Source organism: Poromitra crassiceps (genome assembly GCF_964638095.1).
Source record: "Poromitra crassiceps genome assembly, chromosome: 2".
In the NCBI taxonomy this organism is placed as follows: domain Eukaryota; kingdom Metazoa; phylum Chordata; class Actinopteri; order Beryciformes; family Melamphaidae; genus Poromitra; species Poromitra crassiceps.
Genome location: NC_139624.1, coordinates 54,448,574 through 54,467,295, shown reverse-complemented (window position 1 = coordinate 54,467,295; position 18,722 = coordinate 54,448,574). Strand labels below are relative to the sequence as shown.

At 44.4% G+C, this 18,722-nt stretch overlaps 1 protein-coding gene across 1 annotated transcript in view; it reads left to right on the top strand.

Moving 5' to 3' along the window:
• pacsin2 (protein kinase C and casein kinase substrate in neurons 2) overlaps window positions 1-18,722 on the top strand; it is a 30,414-nt gene that overhangs the window by 5,971 nt on the left and 5,721 nt on the right. The window contains exons 4-9 of the mRNA XM_083658698.1: window positions 2,789-2,944; window positions 3,055-3,230; window positions 4,772-4,892; window positions 8,107-8,154; window positions 9,689-9,810; window positions 18,486-18,668. Coding sequence (XP_083514824.1) covers window positions 2,789-2,944; window positions 3,055-3,230; window positions 4,772-4,892; window positions 8,107-8,154; window positions 9,689-9,810; window positions 18,486-18,668 — 806 coding nt within the window. The remainder of the gene's footprint in view (window positions 1-2,788; window positions 2,945-3,054; window positions 3,231-4,771; window positions 4,893-8,106; window positions 8,155-9,688; window positions 9,811-18,485; window positions 18,669-18,722) is intronic.

The window sequence follows — 18,722 nt, the reverse complement described above, 5'->3', positions numbered from 1 at the left end:
TCTCCAACAGCAGGTATGTAGTTATACATAATGATCTGTGATGGCAGGTATGTAGTTATACATATGATCTGTGTTGGCAGGTATGTAGTTATACATATGATCTGTGTTGGCAGGTATGTAGTTATACATATGATCTGTGTTGGCAGGTATGTAGTTATACATATGATCTGTGTTGGCAGGTATGTAGTTATACATATGATCTGTGTTGGCAGGTATGTAGTTATACATAATGATCTGTGTTGGCAGGTATGTAGTTATACATATGATCTGTGTTGGCAGGTATGTAGTTATACATATGATCTGTGTTGGCAGGTATGTAGTTATACATATGATCTGTGTTGGCAGGTATGTAGTTATACATATGATCTGTGTTGGCAGGTATGTAGTTATACATATGATCTGTGTTGGCAGGTATGTAGTTATACATATGATCTGTGTTGGCAGGTATGTAGTTATACATATGATCTGTGTTGGCAGGTATGTAGTTATACATATGATCTGTGATGGCAGGTATGTAGTTATACATATGATCTGTGATGGCAGGTATGTAGTTATACATATGATCTGTGTTGGCAGGTATGTAGTTATACATATGATCTGTGATGGCAGGTATGTAGTTATACATATGATCTGTGTTGGCAGGTATGTAGTTATACATATGATCTGTGATGGCAGGTATGTAGTTATACATATGATCTGTGTTGGCAGGTATGTAGTTATACATATGATCTGTGATGGCAGGTATGTAGTTATACATATGATCTGTGTTGGCAGGTATGTAGTTATACATATGATCTGTGTTGGCAGGTATGTAGTTATACATATGATCTGTGATGGCAGGTATGTAGTTATACATATGATCTGTGATGGCAGGTATGTAGTTATACATATGATCTGTGATGGCAGGTATGTAGTTATACATATGATCTGTGATGGCAGGTATGTAGTTATACATATGATCTGTGTTGGCAGGTATGTAGTTATACATATGATCTGTGTTGGCAGGTATGTAGTTATACATAATGATCTGTGATGGCAGGTATGTAGTTATACATATGATCTGTGTTGGCAGGTATGTAGTTATACATATGATCTGTGTTGGCAGGTATGTAGTTATACATATGATCTGTGTTGGCAGGTATGTAGTTATACATATGATCTGTGTTGGCAGGTATGTAGTTATACATATGATCTGTGTTGGCAGGTATGTAGTTATACATATGATCTGTGTTGGCAGGTATGTAGTTATACATATGATCTGTGTTGGCAGGTATGTAGTTATACATATGATCTGTGTTGGCAGGTATGTAGTTATACATAATGATCTGTGATGGCAGGTATGTAGTTATACATAATGATCTGTGATGGCAGGTATGTAGTTATACATATGATCTGTGATGGCAGGTATGTAGTTATACATATGATCTGTGTTGGCAGGTATGTAGTTATACATATGATCTGTGTTGGCAGGTATGTAGTTATACATATGATCTGTGTTGGCAGGTATGTAGTTATACATACATGTATGATCCCCCCACCCCCTCCCCCCCTCCTCTCTGCAGTGAATATGCCACTGTCTCTGACTTGTCTTATCACTCTACTGCCTTATTGCTTGTTGTGTCTCTTGTTTTTGCACTCATATGCCCTGTTATATTTGTACTATGTTGTAAACGGAGTTCACAGCACAAGAATTTCACACGTGATACTTGTCCTATGGAGTGACAATAAAAATCTTGAATCTTGAATCTTGAACACACTAACACACAGCTGCCTGTTGTATCAAATTAGAGAGGCAGACAGGCTGTTCTCTCTACTCTTGAGTGACCTCTACTTACAGTGTGACCACATGAGCCCTATGACCTCTACTTACAGTATGAGCACGAGTACAATAGGGACATGGCTGCTTTGGCCCAATTCACGAGTCACTCTTCAAATAAAGCCACAGTGGAATGTTGCTGCTTCCTCGTTTTATATCAGACTCAGAATCAGCTTTATTGGCCAAGTATGTACACATACAAGGAATTGGGCTTTATATCTATTGGAGTTTAAATTTAAACAGTGAACAGTGATAGAGAAGTAATTATTCTCTGTAAATATTCTCTGTTATGTTACTACATCCTAAGTATCTATCATCTAACTTATTCATTAATTCCCCCATTCGCATTCATGTGTCATTGTTGTTCACAGGGCCTGTTATTTATCCAGCATCACCAAGCTCTTAATTTGTTATATATACAGTATATATATACTTAAAATGGGAGCGTTTTCTGTATTTTATTTAGTTTTTGTGCTTCATATGATTAAGATATGGCTCTTTCAATGTGTTTAATCCATAGCGACATCTATCGAGAAGAACTACACGACATATTTTTAATTTGAGGCAAGTGTCATGAAACCGTGATGTCATGTCCTCAAGGGAGAAGTTGTACTCCTCGCTTCATGACTACCTTACATGTCCAACTCTGAGCCTGGACTATTTTTAGTCCTAGTCAAACTTTCAGGGCTATTCCTAGAGTGATCCTTAGATGCTTGATAAATACAGGCCCTGGTCGGCATCTTGGCCCTGATAATGGTAGTATAAAACCTAAAAGTTGTGGACCAAAAAAAAAACAGTCTTCCAGCGCATACCAGGATACGAAGTTAAAAGTTGTGTGTCAGGTCTTTATTGTTCTGGCCCTGACATGTTTTGGCATGGCTTTTTGAGCTTGTTGTTGTTTGAGTGATGTTTCAACAGAGGAGGTAATGTTGATGATAATGATGATGGTGGTGGTTGTGGTGGAATCCACAGGTGGAGACGATGAAGAAAACATACCACTCAGCCTGCAAGGAAGAGAAGCTGGCGACCAGCAGGGAAACCAACAGCAAGCTAGAGAACAACAACAACCCTGAAGCCCAGAAGAAACTCCAGGACAAGGTGGAGAAATGTCAGCAGGAGGTGCAGAAGGTATGGCTGTCAATTGAAGGAGATATATTAATTTGTATGTATACAGTGTGTCTTTATTGCTGTTACTGTACTGTTTGCATGTCACTCCATCATCCCTCGCTGTCTCTCAGACAAAGGAACGCTATGAGAAGTCCCTGGAGGAACTGGACAAGGTGACCCCTCAGTATATGGAGAACATGGAGCAAGTGTTTGAGCAGTCGCAGGAGTTTGAAGACAAACGCATACGCTTCTTCAGAGAGCTGCTACTGGAGGTCAAACAGCACCTCGACCTCTCAACCAATCACAGGTCAGTCACATGGGTTGTATTTCATTTCTCATTCCAACAAACTAGTTTTCAAGCACCAAAACTGAAAGGCAAAGAAAAAAAGAACAATTTGGTGGTCATACAAGGTCATCACTGATGATGTCATGACATCATTAGTGATGTCACAATGATAATTGCTCAAGTGACATCACTGATGACATCACTTCCGGGACAAAATTGAAACGGAGAACACATGCTCCCTTTTATAATAGAAGACATCATCAGTGATGTCACTTCAATTTCTCAAGTGACATCACTGATGACATCACTTCCGGGACAGAACATTGCCCACATGCTCCATTTTATAAGAAGATTTACCGTAAAACTTCCTGCTAAATTGACTCAGACCCCTGGCAGTTAAAGGAGACCAGGCGGCAATTGGAGTCAGGCGGTTATTTCTTCATTGCACGAAATTGACCCAGACGATTATTTTTTTTGGTACAGAATTCCTGCTCAGCAAAAAACAGAAAGTATCAAATTGCTTATTTAAACCAATGAGATAGTACTTACACACAAGAGGGTAGGTACAGGCAGGTTTGAACATGCCTAGTTTTGTACAACGGACTGGAATCAATAAAAACAACTGATGGCCTTCATCATCATCATCATCATCCAACTACGTTACGGTATCAGTTCATTGCTCTCCTCTTCTCCCTCTGCTAAACAGCCATACCATATTTTAAACAAGTAACATTAGCCTACCGCTCTCACACATTCAGTTGTTTGTGTTTCATTGGAAAGAAAGTAGCAACGTTATTGTAGAACGCACGCTAACGTTAGCTACCCAGCTAACGCTAACCAAACAGTACCTGCAGCACTAGACAAACAAGCAGACTTAGCAAATACGTAGACGCCAAGTTTCCAATACATGTCCATTATAATAATGGGTATAATCCATACTGCATTTATGATCGCTGTTCCGCTGAGAGAAATGCACTTTTACAAGGCACAACTGTAACATTACGTTAGAGTAAGTTGCCCACTGCTCCCGTCCAGACAGCGTCTCCTGCACACGTCCGTACTCCTGTCGTACAATCCGTAGCATTAAACAATGCGGTATGCATACTTGAAACATGTCAGTTATGTATAAATAAAATATAAAACTGTCTGACGGGGAGAAAGTACAATCTCTGAACATGACTAACTTCTGCCTGACTTCCTCCAAAACAACGTCATTACCGTAAGTGACTGAATTCAGTCAACACAAAAACATACATGGGGGGGAAATCGTATTTATTCGAATAAACGCCCCGGCGGTTAACGGAGACCGGCACTTATTATGCTAAATTGACTTGGACCGCCTGCGGTTATTGGAGACTTGGCTGCAATTGGGGACTCTGCTCCTATTGGAAGTTTTACGGTATATTACTTACTAGCAGAATACAGTTACCCAGACAGGAACACATAAGGTGCAGCTCATTTCACACATGTGGGTCTTTCAGTTTCTGAATATTGCTGTGGGACATGTTTGAGATTTCAAATGTCACACAGAAAATCAAGCACTTCCTGTATTCCCTCCATAGATTCCAGACGGTCTACCACACGCTAGAAGACACCATCTCTGCTGCTGATGCCGAGGAGGACCTGAAATGGTTCCGGTCCAATCACGGCCCCGGCATGCCCATGAACTGGCCGCAGTTTGAGGTACTGCCGCTCAGATTAATACTGATACGGGGGGGGGATCAGGGTTTGATGCAGGAAGTAGGGGCGAGACCCCCATATAGGCACATAGTAAGCCAAGGACCCCCCATTTGTTACAATTTTGTCCCAGGGACTCCATATTGGAAGATTTTTATGTCTCCGCCGGCGATAGCCAGGCTGGAGGCAAATTTACCTCAAACATCGACTTGGACTCAAGGATGAACTGATTAGATTTTGGTGGTCAAAGTTCAAGGTCACTGTGACCTCACGAACGCCATTCCCAAGTTCGTTAATGCGATATCTCAGGAACGCCTTGACGGAATTTCTTCCAATTCGTCTCAAATGTCGACTTGGACGCAAAGATGAACTGATTAGATTTTGGTGGTTAAAGGTCAAAGTTCAAGGTCACTGTGACCTCACGCGTGCTCCTTTCATGCTCTTTAACGCGATATCTCAGGAATGCCTTGATGAAATCTCATCAAATTTCCCTCAAACGTCCACTGTTCAAGGATGAACTGATTACATTTTGGTGGTTAAAGGTCAACGAACCCCATTTCCAAGCTCTTTAACGCAATATCTCAGGAACGCCTTGACGGAATTTCTTTGAATTTGCCTCAAATGTCCACTTGGACTCAAGGATGAACTGATTAGATTTTGGTGATCAAAGTTCAAGGTCACTGTCACATCATGACCGCTCATTTCATCCTCGTTAACGTAATATCTCTGGAACGCCATGACGGAATTTAATCAAATTTTCCTCAAACGTCCACTTAAACCCAAGCATGAACTGATTACATTTTGGTGGTCAAAGGCCAAGGTCACTGTGAACCCACAAACGCCATTTTCAAGCTCGGTAGCTCGACAGACATGGATGTCTACTGCTCACTTGTTGGCGGAGGCATATATCCACGGTGCGGTCGTTCTAGTTGCTTCTGATTTGATTGAATTGTATAACTGTCTACCCTGTACGTGGGAGATAATAGTGGTGAGAGTGAAACCTATCCTCAGATTAGGGATCGTTATACAATAGCTAGTGGTATAATTTTGTATTAATTAAATTTGAGTGAAATTAGTCTAGTCCTTATTTAATAGGGAACCCCCTGGATCATCCTTGAGGAGCCCTGATGCCCCCGCCCCCCCCAAACCCCACTACTATTCTAGAGAACTGGGGAAATGGAACAGTAAATGGTTCTGAAAAATGTCTGAAGAAAAAACCCACAGCTTTTAGCTGTTGTACTCTGCCCACACAGGGGTTATAACTCATGGCATCAGGGAAGGAAGTAAATCAGCTCACAGCAGTCAGAGAGTGGCAGTGGTTGGGATGTAGTTCACAGCAGTTAGAGAGTGGCACGGGTTGGGATGTAGTTCACAGCAGTCAGAGAGTGGCAGTGGTTGGGATGTAGTTCACAGCAGTTAGAGAGTGGCAGTGGTTGGGATGTACTAGTTCACAGCAGTCAGAGAGTGGCAGTGGTTGGGATGTAGTTCACAGCAGTCAGAGAGTGGCAGTGGTTGGGATGTAGTTCACAGCAGTCAGAGAGTGGCAGTGGTTGGGATGTAGTTCACAGCAGTTAGAGAGTGGCAGTGGTTGGGATGTAGTTCACAGCAGTCAGAGAGTGGCAGTGGTTGGGATGTAGTTCACAGCAGTTAGAGAGTGGCAGTGGTTGGGATGTAGTTCACAGCAGTTAGAGAGTGGCAGTGGTTGGGATGTAGTTCACAGCAGTTAGAGAGTGGCAGTGGTTGGGATGTAGTTCACAGCAGTCAGAGAGTGGCAGTGGTTGGGATGTAGTTCACAGCAGTTAGAGAGTGGCAGTGGTTGGGATGTAGTTCACAGCAGTTAGAGAGTGGCAGTGGTTGGGATGTAGTTCACAGCAGTCAGAGAGTGGCAGTGGTTGGGATGTAGTTCACAGCAGTTAGAGAGTGGCAGTGGTTGGGATGTAGTTCACAGCAGTTAGAGAGTGGCAGTGGTTGGGATGTAGTTCACAGCAGTTAGAGAGTGGCAGTGGTTGGGATGTAGTTCACAGCAGTTAGAGAGTGGCAGTGGTTGGGATGTAGTTCACAGCAGTTAGAGAGTGGCAGTGGTTGGGATGTAGTTCACAGCAGTTAGAGAGTGGCAGTGGTTGGGATGTAGTTCACAGCAGTTAGAGAGTGGCAGTGGTTGGGATGTAGTTCACAGCAGTTAGAGAGTGGCAGTGGTTGGGATGTAGTTCACAGCAGTCAGAGAGTGGCAGTGGTTGGGATGTAGTTCACAGCAGTCAGAGAGTGGCAGTGGTTGGGATGTAGTTCACAGCAGTCAGAGAGTGGCAGTGGTTGGGATGTAGTTCACAGCAGTTAGAGAGTGGCAGTGGTTGGGATGTAGTTCACAGCAGTTAGAGAGTGGCAGTGGTTGGGATGTAGTTCACAGCAGTCAGAGAGTGGCAGTGGTTGGGATGTAGTTCACAGCAGTTAGAGAGTGGCACGGGTTGGGATGTAGTTTACAGCAGTCAGAGAGTGGAAAGAGGAAGGGAAGAAGTTTAAGAGTGTGCATAATTTTGCAACGCTACAATTTATAGTTCTGTGGAGTGATCTTGCAGACATAGCAGTTTATGGCAACGCCTTCTTCCACTTGAATCTGTACTTCAAGCTGTTTATCCATCCGGTTGGTTGTTACTCGGAGGCTTTCTTAAATAAAGGATTAAATTATTAGGAACATACAAGAGCCCTTTGTTAGAATGTGCAGTTGGTAACTTGTCTCCCCAGGCCTTCTCTTCTCTGTGACAAGACACACACAGACAAAAAGAGTGAGGCAGAACCTGTCAAACCGCTTCATGTAACACCGTCTCCACAATGCAGATATCCACCACAAACTTGAATGAACAATGAGCTACCAATGCCTAAAACAGAACAGCATGGTGGTGATACTTGTTTTGTTGGAATATCTACAAGAAAAGATTGTATTCCCCTCTACACACCACTACGTAATGAACAATATTATACTTCATGTAGCTGGTTATTGAAGGTCTTTCAGAGTTCTGCAATAAAACAGGGGAGAGATTCCTAAAATAATTTGTTGGAATAAGCAACGACTAAACACTACATTCACAAACTAACATTTACACAGCTTATATTTGTTTTGCTTTAAATTAGTGTTATTTCTGCCATTTTCATTTCTATGATTTGACGGTCTTGTCCTTACTAACCCCTGTTCCACCCCTGCTTCCCTTTCCTCCCTGTTTGACAGAATGTGGACTGGTCCCATCCTCGCTCCCATAAGAGAAGGTCCATTGTAGTGAGTTCTGCATGGGAGGGCTGTTCTATCACAACAGTCATGGGGGGAGGGCCTTTTTTCTCTCCACTAACAGCACTCTAACTCCTTGCATTTGTGTGTGTGTGTGCGCACGCGTGGGTGGGTGTTTGAGGTGGTCGTGTTATCGTGTATTCAAGTAGCCCCTACTTTTTTTTGGAATATGAATGAGACAAACGTGCATGCTACACATAGAGACATGCCTGTCAGACTGAAGAATGTCCGTAGCACTATCCGTGCTAGAGCGTGCTCACTATCCGTGCTAGAGCGTGCTCACTATCCGTGCTAGAGCGTGCTCGTGCGAGAGTGTGACATACCACCTCCCTTCCCGTTCCCTCACAACTGTGGGATGTTTATATACATTTTCCTGGATGCTAGAATTCCCAGAATTCCTCTATGGTGCTGTTACGCAGCTCTCCCTCTCGGCATTCTTTCTTTGACCCCTTGGTGCCCCCCTCGGTGACCCCCAGCCATCATTCCAGTCCATGTGATCCTGCAGCACATCACATGATGCCACCATGACCCTGCGATGTCGCGGAGCTTCAGAGGTCACTAGCCAGGCCGGCAGACCTTTGATCTTTGGAAGTTTCAGAGGCCTGGAAAAGAAGGCAAGATAGATCAGAGGGGTCAGGAAAGGACTCTGCAAAGTTTAGATGGCAGACCCTCTGACTAGTGTAATATATCATCTGTATGAAAGGGGAAAATTAAGACAGCTCCCTAGCCCCATTATGAGAACGTGCGTCATGCTGTTATGTCATGATGGGTACGGGCAATTCCCACTATCATTCATCAGTTATTAAAATACATTTTTAAAGAATAAATTAATCATTGTGGATCACAGTCTAACCTCATAAATGTGAAAGTCCAGGAACTGAACCAGCCATGGCATGTCTGGGATTTACGTTTTCGTTCTTTCTTTTTTCTTTCTTAAAGCTAAAACTAGCTTTAAGCTTAAAACTAGCTTCTTTCATGTTAAATACAAGTTATTTATAGCGATATGCATGAAGATATGCCCTCAACTTGACAATGTTGCTATCATGGGACCAATCTCTTTTGCTCCACTCCCCCTCTTTAGTCTCTGGTGGAGGAGGGGTTCCTTGGTGTGGTGTTTCTGTCTACAGGTGATGGATACGTGGTTGCGTCTTTCATAGTATCAGGCTGATGCTGTATAAACAAACACACGCACACAATTTCAAAATGACACTCCAGAGCCAAAGTCACAGCCTGAGAACATGCATCAGATTTCATTGAGTTTGGCCTGTTTAATTGTGTGTGTATTGTAGTGTACATGCCTGATGTGTTCTCCCACTAGCTATGAAGATCGATGTTTTACACCAGCCATTCAGTTGGCCAGCAAGCAAGCTTGACACAGTTATAGTTGCAGTATTTGAGTCTAATGTGTCTGCGTGTGTGTGTGTGTGTGTGTGTGTGTGTGTGCGTGTGTGTGTGTGTGTGTGTGTGTGTGTGTGTGTGTGTGTGTGTGCATGTGCGTGCGTGCGTGTGTGTGCGTGTCCACCAGGACTGGTCCATAGACCTGAACCGGACGCTGAGCAAGCGCGAGAAGAAGAAGCCGTCAGATGGCGTCACGCTGACGGGCATCAGTCAAACCGGGTCCGATCAGCCAGCCAAGACCAGCAGCAGGTAGATAGATACTCACTATATTCACTCACTTGCTCACACACACACAGACACACACACTCTCTCTCAGTGCTGTAGTGGTAAAAAAAAAAAAGTGGGTAAACTATACTTTTGAGGCAGCTTTCTCACGCGGCACCGGCAGTGTTATAACGGCGGATAAACTATAAGCTTCCGTGACCGATATACAAGACAAAATATGAGAGTAGAACAACTTAATCTGAATCATATAGCCCTATAAGGTATATTGGGGGGTTCCCCACATTTCTGAGTAGCCAACCAGATAGGAAAAGTAGCTGGCTATGGGATGGGCCTTGGACCCTCAAGGGGGGTCCGGGGGGATTCTCCCCCGGAATATTTTTTTTTACATTTTAAAGTAAAATTCATCAACCTGGTGCATTTGAGAGTAAAATGGAGAGGCTAAATCTATGAAGAACTACACACATCTCTAATGTGTTGTGACTTTACAAATAATTAGGCCTAAACAATCAATATAAAATGTATTTACACATTGTACACAAAGTGCATTCATTGTGACAAATTTACAATAGTTAATATCCAGCCAGAATCATTGCAAATGGATGTTCAAAGTAACAGTTAGCAATAGCATTTTTATATTACATTACATTACGTCATTTGGCAGACGCTTTTATCCAAAGCGACTTACATTAACACATTTTTGTCAGCAATAGAGCAATCAACTATGCAACACAGTCTATGACAACTACAACCTCTGAAGGAACAGTGGTAGAAGTTTAGTTTAGTTTTTTTTTTTTTAGTTTTTTTTTTGAAAGATAGAGAAAGAAGTTAGATCAAGAAGGGCCCAGATGGAGCCTGAAAAGGTGTGTCTTTAGTCTTTTCCGAAAGATCGGCAGTGATTCAGCTGTCCTGACCGAAGGTGGAAGCTCGTTCCACCATTGAGGTGCCAGGGACGAGAAGAGTCGAGATCGGGATGAGCGACTTTTGAGCCCCCGTAGCGAAGGAGGGGCGAGGCGTCCTGCACTGGTGGAGGAGCTAAGGGAGCGCTGAGAGGTTTGGAACCTGACCATAGATTGCAGGTACAGGGGAGCTGACTGGTGTACTGCCCTGTAGGCCAGTACCAGTGTCTTGAATTTGATGCGTGCCGAGATGGGAAGCCAGTGGAGGTCCTGGAAGAGGGGAGTGGCATGAGAGAATTTGGGTTGGTTGAATACCAGACGGGCTGCAGCGTTCTGAATGAGCTGAAGCGGTCGGATGTCGGTGGCAGGTAGGCCGGCCAGGAGCACGTTGCAGTAGTCCAGGCGAGAGATGATAAGTGACTGGACCAGGAGTTGAGTCGCTTCTCTTGTGAGAAAGGGACGGATTTTGCGGATGTTGTAGAGGGAGAACCTACAGGAGCGTGCTGTCGCAGCTATGTTGGCTGAGCAAGACAGCTGGTTGTCAAGGATCACCCCAAGGTTCTTAGCTGTTTGGGAGGGAAGTACAGTGGTATTGTCAATGGAGATGGAGAGATCAGCGAGAGGGCAGTCTTTCCCTGGGAGGAAGAGTAGCTCTGTCTTACCAAGGTTGAGCTTGAGGTGGTGGGCAGACATCCAGTCGCCAATGTCTTTGAGGCATGCAGAGATGCGAGCCTCGATTTGAGTGTCGGAGGGAGGGAAGGAAAGGAAAAGCTGGGTGTCATCAGCATAGCAGTGATAAGAAAAGCCAAGGCAAGAGATCTGATATAGAGAAGAAAAAGTAAGGGGCCCAGGACTGAGCCCTGGGGGACACCGGTGGTAAGAGGGCAGGATCTGGAGAGGGACCCTCTCCATAAGACCTGGTATGAGCGGTTCGAGAGATAGGAAGCAAACCAGGAGTGTGCAGACCCTGAAATGCCGAGGTCAGACAGAGTGGAAAGAAGGATTTGGTGGTTGACTGTGTCGAAGGCAGCAGACAGGTCAAGGAGGACAAGGACAGAGGAGAGGGATGAGGCCTTAGCAGTGTGAAGGGCCTCTGTGACAGCAAGAAGAGCTGTCTCAGTGGAGTGAGAAGCCTTGAAACCGGACTGCAGAGGGTCCAGGAGGTCATTCTGGGAGAGATAGAGAGAAAGTTGTTCGGACGCTGCTCGTTCGAGGGTTTTGGAAAGGAATGAGAGAAGAGACAGGTCTGTAGTTCTGAATAGCAGTAGGGTCAAGGGAGGGTTTCTTAAGCAGAGGCGTGACTCTTGCAGTCTTTAGAGCGGGCGGAACAAGACCAGAGGACAGAGAGGAGTTTATGAAGGTAGTGAGGAAGGGAGATATGTCAGGTGAGATGGTTTGGAGGAGAGAGGAAGGGATAGGATCGAGGGGGCAGTAAGTGGCTTTGTTAGAGCTGATGAGTTTAAGCACTTCATCAGGAGAGAGGGGAGAGAAGGAAGTAAATCCAGGGACAGGGGGTCGAGAAGCAGGATTGGAGTGGGGAGTGTTAGTGAGGGTACCTGGAGGATGGAAGGAGGAGCTGATGTCATCCACCTTTTTAGTAAAGAAGGTTACAAAATCATCAGCAGAGAGGGAGGAGGGAGGGGAGGGAGGGTTGAGGAGCATGGAGAAGGTGGCAAATAGTTTACTCGGGTTGGATGCAGAGGACTGGATTTCAGAGATGAAGAAGGAGGTTTTTGCTTTGGAGACAGCAGAGGTGAAGTTGGAGTGGATAAGGTGGTAGGAAGAGAGATCTTCAGGGTGATGTGATTTTCTCCATTTTCTCTCAGCTGCCCGAAGCTCTGTTCGATAAGTGCGCAGAGATTCGGTCAGCCAAGGAGCAGGGGGAGAGGACCTGGCAGGCTTAGTGGTGAGTGGGCAGAGAGAATCAAGAGCGGAGGAGAGAGAGGATAGAAGAGTGGTGGAAGCCTCGTCAGTGGACAGGAGAGCAAACTGCTCAGGTGAGGGAAGCAAGGAGATTGTTTAGCGTCAATGCCTAATGACGTTAGCCAGAGCAGTGCAAATTAATAACATTAGCTTGATTGAGCTCAGCACATCAAGCTTCAATCATTGCTACTCGACAACAATGTCAGGCATAATCTGACTAAAGGTGCGTTCACACCGACCTATTTAAGTTTTTCGCTGGCATCGAGTTTACATACAAAGTCAATGCAAACGAGCGATTGAGCGTATATTCGCCCGGGAGAAAAATCGCTGGGTGTCCGAGCGACAGAGACAGAGCGATAGGGCAAAAATTAGCTCGTCGCCCAAGATGAAATATCCCAACTCGAGCGAAATTACGCTGGCATCAGTCGCTCGCTGTTCAACGCTGATTGGCTGCCGTGTGAGAGTGAGTCAAGGATCACACTGGCTTGGAACAAACCACTGGTTTATTGTGTGGCAACAAACCGCATTGACAGGCTGACAGCTGACATGAAGTGAAGTCTGTACTACCGGTATAGAGCTCGCGTTAGGAGCACGCTGATAGGCTTAGCTTGTAAACAACTACGGTGGCTCGTAGTGGACAAACATCATGACATTGCATAACGTTATAGCCCCCGGATGTCTGTCAATTCTTGTGCCTGTTGATGAGCGATTTAAACACAGTGACAGAGCGATTCCAAAGGGTTGAATCGAGCGACAGAGAGAAAAATAAATATCTCGGTGTGAACACAGCTTAATTGATTTAACAAGCAATTTACCATTTGCAACCTCTATTCTTCATTTTTTCGGGTTATTTGTGAAAAACTGCGTGAAGAAGAAAATCACCTGCATGCCCTAGTTCGCCCTCTGGCATTTCGCGAATAATAAAATAAAAAAAGTGAATTTGCCGGCAGCCAGGCCAGGGCTACAGATCTCTGCATAACAAACATCAGCATATTTCTAGATAGTTTTCAACATGGTCGTATTGGCTTTATACAGTAGCACCTGGACTATTCAAGTCGCACCTAATGTTACAAACTTTACTTGATCAGAGGGAAATCAATCATGTCTCTTACACCAGTGATTCACTCTTCAGTTGTAAAATGGTAGGCCTATATGATTTTCCCCACTCCTGGCACACATTTTTAACCAACCTACGTTCAGCTCACCATGAGCTGGTCTCCAAATGCGCATTGCGCATCGCTGGCACAATGTCACCGTCAAGTTGTTTGAGGGGAGCGCTGGGCAGGCAAGCGCAGCTCGAGAAAGGCACCAACGTGACCGGGGCCGTGTACCTTTCCCGCGGCGCGCACCACAAGTAGCTCCTGGAGGAGCTCCTGGTCAGTGCCATGTGTCATCTTTTTTCTTTTCTTTTGGTGTGTGACATGCTTGGCGTGGTCTCCGCATCAACGGAGTTTACTCAAACTTTTTAAAACTCATGCAATAATAAGTGCATAAATGATTTAAAAATGTGAGTAAACTATCTTAAAATGTGCCTAACCGCTGCAGAGCATTGAAAAAGGTACCTAAACGGCGTTTACGTGCGTTTAGCCACCACTACAGTCCTGCTCTTTCTCTGTCTCTTCTCCTAATACAAACCTCCGCAATCCTAGATAATCCAGATCACTGCACAAAGAGTGCCTCCTCCCACGGATCAGGAATGCTTGTAAAAAGTTCCATAAGGAAAGCTCCGGGAGTGACGTCGAGTGCTACGGCTGTTTCCGTGGCAACAGCAAACATTTTGTTACAGATTGTTGGGAAAGGAGTCATCGCTGGGAGACTCGAGTCTGCTACTACATATTTGAAAGCATGCCAAAAGTAATGTGGAAATATTGCCCTCACACACCAAGACGTTCATAGCATGGATTGGTACTGGAAAGCTCAAGAATGGCCACACTAGTCTTAGTCAAGCACTTGCACTTGATTCAGCCTCATTGATTTTTATACAAAAATCTATGTTGTTATAACATGTAATCATAGTGCACTTAATTCGCCTTTCAGTCCACCAAAGTAAGAAAGAAAAATAGCATATAATTCATTGACTTGTGTAATATTTAAAGAGCTTGACAGAAACAAAAGCCTGGAGGCCTTCCAGTACAGATCTCAAATGAACAATTGATGACAGCTGATTTAATACCTAATGGAGTTAGATGGGGGCGTGAAGGATAAGAGCTGCTCAGTGTTTGTTTGGCTTTTTTTCTTTTTTTTTTTCTGATTTCCCCCCCATTTTTCCCCCAATTCTACTTGGTCAATTTCCCCCTGCTGCTCCAGTCGCTGCTCCACCCTCTGCCGATCTGGGGAGAGCCGTATGATTGGCGGTTTTTAATAACGTGATGCAATCAGTGGTTCCCAACCTTAGGGTCGCGATCCTTAGTGGGGTCGCAATCATAAGTGGGGTCACCTGGAATTCAAATAGGGTCGCCTTTTTTTCTTTTCTTTTATTTAACACCACACACAATTTAAAACTAGCGAAGAGGATTAAGGTCATTTGTGTTTTTTGTTTTAGTTTTTTTAATTCTGAAAAGTGAAAGTGATAATCTCTAAGATTTCAGTTTTGTTCTCTTGGGTGACACCTATGGCGATGAGAGGTACTTGCAGGTGAGATCCAGACAGTGTCAGTGGGCTCACTATCAGATAGATAGTAGTCTCGCTGGTCAGCCTCCCCTCCCTACCGTGAGAAGAGTCTGGCAGCGCAGGTCTCCATTGTGGGATTGCGATGGGCGGCGCTTGGCGGCAGTGCCCTTGGAAAATAGTTTCCAACAATCCAACTTGCCATTTTCAGCGTGTAGCAACGAGCTAGCGTGTAGGTTTCTGCCCTTAGCTTGCTAGCTAGTTAGCATTGTTGTTTTCACAGAGGCGGCAGGGCACTATTTACAGTGACACACAGGGAGGAGGGAGCGGAAGCCGCTCTGATTGACATGGTCGGACTCGGAGCCAATGACAGAGCTTGTAATAAGCCGGGAGCGGACATCCGGCCGCGACTGAAACAGTTGCTCCAATGGGGAGCAGCTGTAGAGCAGGGGAGGGCTTATCCCAGTAGCCTGTTTCCGTGCAGCTAGACAACTCTCACGGAAGGGAGAGGAGGCTGGCCAGCGAGACTAGATAGATAGGGACTTTAATTATTATTATTTTTAGATGAAAATGTTTGAGATTATAACTTTAAATCAGGATTCTGAGATTAAAGTCAGAATTCTGAGGGGGGAAAAAGAAGCATACTGTTACATGTGACATCACTGACGATGTCACTGATGATATTATCGATGGTGTACCGGAATTTGAATGTATAGGGTCCCTAGATTTTTGTGACGTCAAAATCGGGTCACTCACAAGCCAAAAAAGGTCTACCTGGTGACAGTTGTTGCTGCAGGATATGAATGGGCTCTGCTGTGGTTTGTTTCCTGGCCTGTGTATGGACAGGCTGTTCATATCATTCCATTGCAGCTTGGTCATTAACGAGGTTCCCTGCACCTGCTCCCCGACCACATCCAAACATCCAGAGAAAGTGTGAGCAGTGTTCACCAGAGCGCTAGAGGAGTGTACAGGGGAGAGAAAGTGTGAGCAGTGTTCACCAGAGCGCTAGAGGAGTGTACAGGGGAGAGAAAGTGTGAGCAGTGTTCACCAGAGCGCTAGAGGAGTGTACAGGGGAGTCAACGCAGGGAATGTCAGGCACGGGAAGCATCTGACCTCTGATCTTACTAGATTTGACTATCACGGGATGGCCTCTCTCTACCAACATATAGAATCTGTAACATGCACCAGACAGACTGGATTTAGCCTCTTATCTATAGGTGTGAAGAGTGACCGGCAGAATGTGTGTCTGCTTAGGGATGAGTCTGAAGCAAGATGATTCGGACTCCTATAATTCAAAGCCATCTTCATACATTGAAATATAGAGTCATAGTGGATTGACTTAGGATCAAAAACAATCCATGGTGAAAGTTTATGACTTGCTTGTAGTTTGACTGTGTTTCAGGGTAGAGAGCCACTCCTCGCTCTCACCGTATCTTTTCTTCATTATGCCCTTTTGTTTTTTTCCCTATCGGTTAAGATGTCTGAAGTTTGACTAAACATGGTTTGACAATACATAAGAGTTGCTGTATATTTAGAAATGTATATATATACTGCAGAAGGACTTTCAATTCTTAATGGCTTTTCTGAATACCTTAAGCACATAGTAAGATAAGTGTTTGTTTGTTGACTAGTGTTCCCATCCAAAGTTACAATGTGCCAGACTCCCACCAGTCAAGTGTTTGGTGTAATAACTCCCCGGGCTTAGCTCAGAGAGTATAGCGTCAGTGGGCTTAGCTCAGAGAGTATAGCGTCAGTGGGCTTAGCTCAGAGAGTATAGCATCAGTGTGACTATGTAAACCAGGGGTGGCCAAACTACGGCCCGCGGGCCAACTGCGGCCCGCTGCCCGTTTTTAAGTGGCCCGCCATGAATTTAGAAAAAAAAAAGTAAAAAAAAAATTGCTAAAAACGTTTTTCTGTTTCAAAGTTTAAAACGGAAAACGAAAACGAAAACGGGGGAAAAAACGGAAAAACAAAAACATTAAGAAAAAGAAACTGAAAAACAAAAACAAAAAAACAGATTCCCCCCCATTTCGTTTTTTCAATTTAAAACCATTCGAAATGGGTTATACTTGGGCACCCTGACATGGTCTATTTATTAAAAAAATAAATAAATACTGAATTAATGTTTAATACTAATGTTATATTAAATTATCTCTGTCTTAACCTGTTGGCACAGGAAAAGAAAATTTGATAACATACAGAAATACCCATTGTAATAGGTGAGCGCATCAATAAACTGTCATATATTTATTTAGGCAGAAATTCAATTTTTGATGGCACAAGGGTTTTCTGGTCCAATTTTTTTGCCGCGAAAACTGCCGCGCTTAATATTGTTTGGCCCGCGACTCCTTATATTTTTCTGTATGCGGCCCACAACCAAAAAAGTTTGGCCACCGCTGATGTAAACAGAGCCTTAGCTCAGAGAGTATAGCGTCAGCGTGACTATGTAAACAGAGGCGTTCACATTAGACCATTACGCGCTCTCATGGGCCAACTGATAGCTGCCGCTTCCAGGGTCCAATAGTTCTGTAAACAGGGAGTAGAAAGTTAACACTGTATGCTTTCCCTGATACTGTTGGCAGGATAGGCCCGTTTTTGTCCCTTGATGTGGAAAGTCAAAAGAGTAGGAAGTGAAGCTGGTCTTAGGTTTTTGGCCACATGTGACTTCTACACGTTCTACATCTACAAAAGCTACAGCTGGCATCAGGAAATGTTGTCTTGGTGCTGGCATTGGTTTAATCAGCCCGTGGTGTATTTATTAAGATGAGGTACAAGGCCAACGGGTTCTGGTGGAAGTGCTTATGGGCAAAACAAGTTATTGTGATAAATTATGTCTTGCTGTTACATTTTCTGTCAAAACATCACTGAGAGGTCTAACCTTTCTTTTGTTAACTGATTACAAAGCTTTGTGGGTGTCTGTCAACCATGGCTGTTATCATACAACTGTTAAATGTTTCAACACATGTTGTATGTCACAATGTTATATGTCTCTGGTGGTGCGTCACATTGTACTTGTGTTTCCTCATTTGCTTTTAATAGGTCACAATATCACAGTGGAGCATTTGTGCGTAACACCGTTCCCCCCTTGCTTCACAGTTTGAATGTGTCCACAAGTCCTATATATATGTGTGTGTGTGTGTGTGTGTGTGTGTGTGTGTGTGTGTGTGTGTGTGTGTGTGTGTGTGTGTGTGTGTGTGTGTGTGTGTGTGTGTGTGTGTGTGTGTGTGTGTGTGTGTGTCACAACCGCTCTCTCACTGTGTCCCATGTTGTCAGCCTGACTGTGTCCACTAAAACAGCAGCGGTGGGCTTGAACCCCTTTGATGAAGAAGAGGAGGAGCAAGAGGAGGAGCGAGAGGAGGAGGAGGAGGAGGAGGAGGAGGAGGAGGAGGAGGAGGACATGGAGATGGAGCAGACCACAGTCAACCACATCAGTGTGAATAAAGAGGAAATGAAAACGTTGGTGATACAGGGGAAACCCTCCACCCACCCCCACTCTCCCTCCTTTGACTT